This window comes from Coenobita brevimanus, chromosome 23 (genome assembly GCF_032717465.1).
Source record: "Coenobita brevimanus isolate Jiangsu-jjx chromosome 23, ASM3271746v2, whole genome shotgun sequence".
Taxonomy (NCBI): domain Eukaryota; kingdom Metazoa; phylum Arthropoda; class Malacostraca; order Decapoda; family Coenobitidae; genus Coenobita; species Coenobita brevimanus.
In genome coordinates, this window is record NC_136976.1 from 2,420,001 (window position 1) to 2,427,500 (window position 7,500).

The following is a 7,500-nucleotide window of genomic DNA, read 5'->3' on the forward strand; positions in this document are numbered from 1 at the left end:
AGCGATGTCTGAAGATGCGGAGGCTGCGAGACGTCTGTTACATCAATCGTGGGAAGGTCAGGCACTGGGGAAATCACAGTTGGTTCCAGTACAGTCTCTGCCGAGCCTGTGTCAACCTCTGTTACGTTCCTGGTTGTCACTTCTACCACGGGTCCTATGGGGGTGGTTGGCTTCATTCTCGATTCAGTTTCAGGGGTTGATGTGTGGGTGGGTGGGGTGTGTTGGGGGTCCAGTGGGGTGTGGGGGCTAGAGAGGTAGTCTGAGGTGTGAGTGTAAGGGGTAGATAGGGAGGGAGGGGGTGTGTGAGGGGTAGGGAGGAAAGGAGTGTGAGGTGTGGGGAGGGAATCAGGCTGTGTGTGGGTAAGAAGAGGTGGAGGAGAGGTGAAAACTGATGGTGTTTCTTGAGGAGTGGAGAATGGTGAAAGTGGAGTGGAAATGGGCCTTGCAAGTGGAATAGTATCTGTAACAATGATCAAAGTGGGATCCTGTGCACTGAGGGGAGTGGAGGAAGTTGGAGCAGGACTGTGAGTGGGGTCGGGAGTACCGTGAGGGCTCAAAACATCAAGAGAGGAGTGTGTGGGAGTGGTGAGTGGGGTGGTATCCTGCGGTGGACGTGTGGGAAGGGAAACAACTGAGAGAGACGCCTCGATACCAGATGAAGGAAGAAGAGTAACTGTCTTGGAGGGTGATATGACCGGTGGAACATCTGTCTGCCTCTCAGGGTCTGGGGATGTGATGATGAATGTGGTGTGGGAGGTTGGGGGAATGTTGATAGGGGTGGACGTGGTGATGTCATCCCCTGCTGTCGTTTTCTCATCATCGACAGTGCTTGTGTCTTTATCACTGTCACTACTGCTGCCATCACCACTACCAACACCATCCCCTTTACCACCACCACCACTATCACCATCAACACCAACTCCTGTTAGTGAGAAGGGTGTACTCATTTCTGTGGTTGATTCTCCGTCCACAGAGTCCACCTCCATTGTGACGTTTTCTGCAGTAACCTGAGTACCCACTTCTGTTTCCCGGGTTACCTCTTCTGTGGTTTCCATGGTTACTGTTTCCCCTGTTACCTCTCCTCCCACATCAACAGTCGTCCCTCCTTCCATTTCCGCGGTAACTGCATCTCCATGGCTCACAGTTACTCCTTCCCCCATTTCCAAGGTTACTTCTGTTTCCATGCTTACATCTCCTCCAGTTACCATAGTTACCTCTGCTGTTTCTATTGTCACTCCTCCCGTTTCCATGGTAACTGTATCTTCCGAACTGACTCCTTTCCCTTCTCTTGTCGCCTCTTCTGCTTCCTCAGTCACTCCAGCATCACTCGTTGTTGTCATAAATTCTGGGGGACTTGAATCACCTGTATAGAGGTCATCTGGCGTTGTATAAAGGTCACTTGGAGTCGTATAGAGGTCAGTAATTGGAGTACGTGATTCTGAATCCCCACCGATTGAGTCTGGATGAAGAGTTGCATTTTCAGGACCTTTGTGTGTTTCTTCGGATCCCGTTGGGGTTGTTACAGGGACGGTTTGAGCAGTGTCAGGGGTTGTTAGGTCAAAGAGCTCAATTTCGACAGTCATGGTGGAGTTTCGTTCAAAAAGTGGTCGGTAGGTGTTGGTGGAGAAGGGCGGAAGAGGCGAGGTGGGTGGAAATGCATCAGAGATGGTGGAGGGAAGGTGAGAGTCGAAAGTCGAGAAGAACGTGTCAAGTGCAGTGACAGGAATGGTAGGGCTCTCAGAGGGTATATGGATGGGATCAAAAACAGATGAGGAACTGTCTGAGGGAAATGCAGAAGTGCCAGTATCATCAAAAGCATCTGGGGTGACGACATCAACACCTTCATCCAACACTCCGATTCCAATGTCTGTCGGTTCTATGCTGCTCTCCGTTGCATGGGAGTCTAATGGTGTGGTGATGCTGGTTTCTGTTGTGGTGAATCCAGGGTCAGAATGTGTTATTGTGGGACTTTCTGTTTCATTTATGAGGAAGGCAGTGATAGTTGCAGATCCGACAGTCACTGAAGTCCTATTTATTTCAGTACCTTGTTCAGTGACAGGTAAACTAGGACTGATATAGGTAGTTCTGTCAGTCACTGGTACAATTTCTCCTACCAACACTGTCAATGGATCTTCGGTACCATTCTCGGTAGTTCTCACAGTACTTCCAACACTACTACTCACTCCACTACTCCCATTTGCACTAGCGACCTCTGTGGTAGTGTCTGCAAAGCTTCCATCATTTGTGAGAGTAAGCTCAGTATGTCTGGAGGTACTGGGTGGAGTGCGACCATCTCCCTGAGGCGCTGAGGCCGTTTTTGACCCAGTCCACCCCATAGCAGTCATATCCCATGGTTCCTCAGTTACACCCTCTTCGCCGCCTGCTTCTCCTGGGTTGAGGGTCGTTGGAGGTGGGATACGTGGGTCTGTTGGACTTGGGGCAACTGGTAACTCAGGGGTGGCGGTAACTCCCCCTTCAAAAATCCCCAGCGTGGCAGTTGGGGTATTCTCGGAGGGCTGGTGTGGAAGGAGAGTCACAGTGGAAGCCATTGGTCCAGGAAGCTGCGTTGGGGACAGGTATGGGGTTGACGATGGACCGGTAAATGTTGCAGATGGTCCAGGATACTCCATGGATGGGCGCACCAGATCGGTCATGTCGTAAAGTCCCTCCGAGCTTGTGACGGTGGTTGTGGTGACTAATGTTGGGGCTGCGGTTATGATGACTGTTTGGGGCGGCGCGGTGATGGTTCGAGTGACGGTGACGTAGCTCGTCCTGTCAACTTTAGGGTCACCCGGCTTTACATTGTTGTCAGGAGTGATGTCATGAACCTTATCAGTACTATCACTTGAGCTTGGATAGTCACTCTGAGTTTGGTCATGTGGATTGCTATGATCTGAACTATCACTAACATCTTTAGGCGGAACTCTAGAATCACCATCGTTAGAGGGCGTCCAGCAGTTAGCAGTCGGCACGGGGCTGTTAGCATCGGCATCGTTGGAGGGCGTACGAGAAACCTCACCAACCTGATGCGGAACTTTGGAACTGGGATTATTATAGGCCGTCACCAGCACATGACTGGACCCCTCACCCAGCTCCTTGCCACCGCTACGGCTTGGAGCGTGATTCGGATTTGCACCCCCTTCGGAATACCCCATCGGAGCGTCATTTGGATTCGCACCCCAGCCTTCGAAGAGCCCCCCTGGGAGGGCGGTGGGGTGTGTGTAAGGTGGGGTGACGGTGGACGGGGTGATGGTTGGGGGGTCGAGGACGGTGGTGTAGATGGTGGTGGTGAGGAAGACGGTGGTGGTGTAGACGGGTACTCTCATCCATGACGTGTCCCTCGGCCGGTGCTTCCACTCCTCCGTCGGGCCGTCCCCTGGAATGTTCAGCGTGATGTTAGTTCACCTTCATCAACGTGTATTGCAAAGTAGAAGTTCAGCATCATCATTTAACGTAACTACGATCATCATCATTTAACGTAACTACGATCATCATCATTTAATGTAACTAAGATCATCATCATTTAACGTCACTAAGATCATCATCATTTAACGTAACTACGATCATCATCATTTAACGTAACGACGATCAGCATCATTTAACGTAACTACGATCAGCATCATTTAACGTAACTAAGATCATCATCATTTAACGTAACTAAGATCATCATCATTTAACGTCACTAAGATTATCATTTAACGTAACTACGATCAGCATTTAACGTAACTAAGATCATCATTTAACGTCACTAAGATCATTAAATGTAACTAAGATCATCATTAACGTAACTAACATCATCATTTAACGTCACTAAGATCATTAAATGTAACTAAGATTATCATTTAACGTAACTAAGATCATCATTTAACGTAACTAAGATCATCATTTAACGTAACTAAGATCATCACTTAACGTAAAATCTCATAATCATCTTCAACATAACGTAAAATAAAATCACCATCACATGAAAATAATCCTGTGTAATCAAGTAAAGGGATCATTAAATATATATTTAATGCGGTAGGGAAATGTAGCAATGCCTTCAAAAAGATGACGTATTATTCTCATTTTCGTTACTTTCAAATCGATTTTAGGGGAGACTTTTCAAACTAGGGGTCAGATACGGTTTTAAATCCTCCCATACACTACTAAATGTTTTCTTTGAGATGAATAAAACCGTCTGATGTTAATAAGAAAAAATAGTACATCACAAAGCCGTTAAAGGGGATTTGAATTTCCCGCAAGGAAGCAAGGCGTGGGAAGGCGAAGAGGAAGGGCGAGAGGAGGAAAAAGGCGACGACGTAGAGAGAGAGAGAGAGAGAGAGAGACGAAAAGGGAGAGGAGGAACAAGGCGGCGACGACGAAGAGGAGGAGGAGGAGGAAAAGATGAAGAGGAAGAGGAAGAGGAGGCAAAAAGGACGAGGAAAACCAAGAGGGAGAGAAGGAGGAAGTAGAGAGAGGAAGAAATTACCGTTACTGCTTTACGTTCACAGGAAGGTCCAAATATGAAAGGTTAAATCTCTCTGTCAATGTTTGTATGGGAAGTCGACAAAATGTGTATGAGGCTAGAATGTTTATAGTCCATTTCTGAATCGATGTTTATGATATTGTGCTTTTAGAGGTCTGAAAATTCTGGAAAGTAAGAGTTTTTAAGGTTAGTCTCTCTCTCTCTCTCTCTCGTCCCCAGCGCGAGACGGACGGTACCTGACGGGGTCCACAACAGAAAATCCTCCAGACTGTACTCCCTCTTCGCTCGTCCTATTCCTCCTCCCCCTCCTCCACTTCCCTCCATCTCCAGATATTCTCTCCAGTGTCTCCACGAATCGTATCTCCAGGGTAAATGTCCCTCCTGGTCTCTGGCGTGGCGTGGGAGGCGAACCAGGCTGACGAGTTGTGATGTCCTGCCCGCCATGACAACAACGGGCGTCGGTTCAATGGTGATTTCGTCTTCGGCTGCGGGAGGAAAGAAATGTATTAGAAAACGACCAAAAATAAAAAGGCTACTACTACTACTGCTACTACTACTACTGCTACTACTACTACTGCTACTGCTACTACTACTGCTACTACTTCAATAACAAGTGTCGATTCATATCCATCTATAGCCAGACGCCATAATTCCGTAAGGGGTGGCCGTTTGAGCTGGTTATTTTCTGGGAAGGGGCACTAACCCTCCGCCAACCCACTTGTTGACACGTAGGGAACACGCATGGGTTTGTTATATGGTTAACACCCAGCGTTGTAAATGGTTTCCTGGCTTACAGGACACCATTTGGCTTGTCACTCAATGTAAAGCCACCTATAAAGGAAAGAAAAGCAATAAGAAGTGACAGGAAAGATGGCAGAAATAGGAAGAGAAGAGGGCAGGCACAGAAAAAAGACTGATAAAGGCTAAGGAAGAAGTAGGCAGCACTACATCAGGTGAGTGGATGATGGTCGCCACCACCTACCACCCTGGGGAAATGCACCGATGTATCAGAAAAAGGCGAAATAAAAAAAAAAAAACTGAAGGTTATTACTGCTACTACTACAAATTATTTAATAATAATAATAATAATAATAATAATAATAACAATAATAAAGATGATGATAGCAATAACAGCAACAAAAACAACACAATAATAATAATAAAACAACAATAATAATAATAATAGTAGTAGTAATAATAAAATAATAATAATAATAATAATAATAATACCACCTGGAATATGTGGTATAATTAACACCACCACTAACAATATCCTCATCACACCAGCCGCCTGAAAGCTAAGTGGTATGAGGCTAGACCGAACTGGTGTATCTAGGTCAACCCACGCAGTCAAATACCACGCCAATCAATACCACCAGCATACCAAATCATACCACCCCGTTCATTCGCCTCTGGGATGGCGTTACGGTCATATTCTCACTATTTCACCCTCGTCACCTTAAACTGGCTCAGATTATCATTAAGTTTCGTTTCTTTCGTTTTTTTTTACCTTAATTTAGTCCATATATATATTTTTTTTTCAACTCTACTTGCCTAAAATTATCCTTATTAATTTTCGTTCTTTCTTTACCTTAAGTTGTCTGATTATCATTAATTTTCGTGTTTTTCGTTATTTTTCATACAGGGTTGTCCATATATAACGCTGCTCGTGTGTGGCAGGGACGACTCAGGCAGGGGGAGAGAGAGATATATAGATAGATAGATAGATAGAGAAATTAGATACTGAAATATAGATAGACAGACAAATGGAGAGAGAGAGAGAGAGAGAGAGAGAACCACTGTCTCCAATGTGTGTCCCATTTTAAACAACAAACGCACATGTACACACATACATACATACATACATACACACATATACATACATACATGCATAAATTCACATACACACGCACGCAAACCCCATTCCTTCCCTCTTTCATACACTTACTCGGGTACACACACACACACACACACACACACACACACACACACACACTCTCTCTCTCTCTCTCTCTCTCTCTCTCACACACACACACACACACACACACACACACACACACACACACACACACACACACACACACACACACACACACACTCTCTCTCTCTCTCTCTCTCTCTCTCTCTCTCTCTCTCACACACACACACACACACACACACACACACACACACACACACACACACACACACACACACACAATATATCACTTCCACATCACCACAAACATACCTCTCTCACGCACACAAGCCCACACACACACACACACACACACACACACACACACACACACTAATATAAATCTTTATCTATGTATATTTCACACAAAGTCATATTTCTCTCTCTCTCTCTCTCTCTCTCTCTCTCTCTCTCTCTCTCTCTCTCTCTCTCTCTCGCATACCTGTCACTAATCACAAGCTAATGTGTTTTTTTACGGAAGGGGAAGAGAGGGCGGTGTTTGGCTATTGAGAGAGAGAGAGAGAGAGAGAGAGAGAGAGAGAGAGGATCTGAGTGCGTGTTTGTACAGGAGAGAGACAAAAGAGATCTTCAGATACAGAGTGACAGATAGACAGAGATAGAAAGATAGATAGACATAAAACAGTATAGATAGATAGATAGATAGATGGATGGATAGACAGATATTCATAGGTAGGGAGATAGATACAGACATACAGACAGACAGATAGATGATAGATAGAGATAGAGATAGAGATAGATTAAGAGAGAGAGAGAGAGAGAGAGAGAGAGAGAGAGAGAGAGAGAGAATAGTGATTAATTTAACACAACTCTCCACCTCACCCCCCCAACCTTGCATGTCTTAACACCTTTCATTTTTTTATTTATCCTTACTCTCACGCACCCACACTTCAAGGTCAATTTTTTCCCTCACAAAACCTTCCCTTCCTCTCCGAAATCTGGATCCGTGAGCGTCGCGACTATGAGCTGGTAGGCGAAGGACGGTACGCTACTCACCTACAGTACATGAGTTTTCCATCCAACATCCTACACCGATTAAACCAGTATTCTCTCTCTC

General features: G+C 45.6%; 1 protein-coding gene across 1 annotated transcript in view; it reads right to left on the reverse strand.

The window, feature by feature from the left end:
• Positions 1 to 7,500, reverse strand: part of LOC145393065 (uncharacterized) — a 42,761-nt gene that overhangs the window by 15,118 nt on the left and 20,143 nt on the right. Inside the window, exons 2-4 of the mRNA XM_080267403.1 lie at positions 4,705 to 4,953; positions 944 to 3,376; positions 1 to 259 (exon numbers count right to left, since the gene is read on the reverse strand). The exon at positions 1 to 259 is cut by the window's left edge and continues 37 nt beyond it. Coding sequence (XP_080123529.1) covers positions 1 to 259; positions 944 to 3,376; positions 4,705 to 4,953 — 2,941 coding nt within the window. The remainder of the gene's footprint in view (positions 260 to 943; positions 3,377 to 4,704; positions 4,954 to 7,500) is intronic.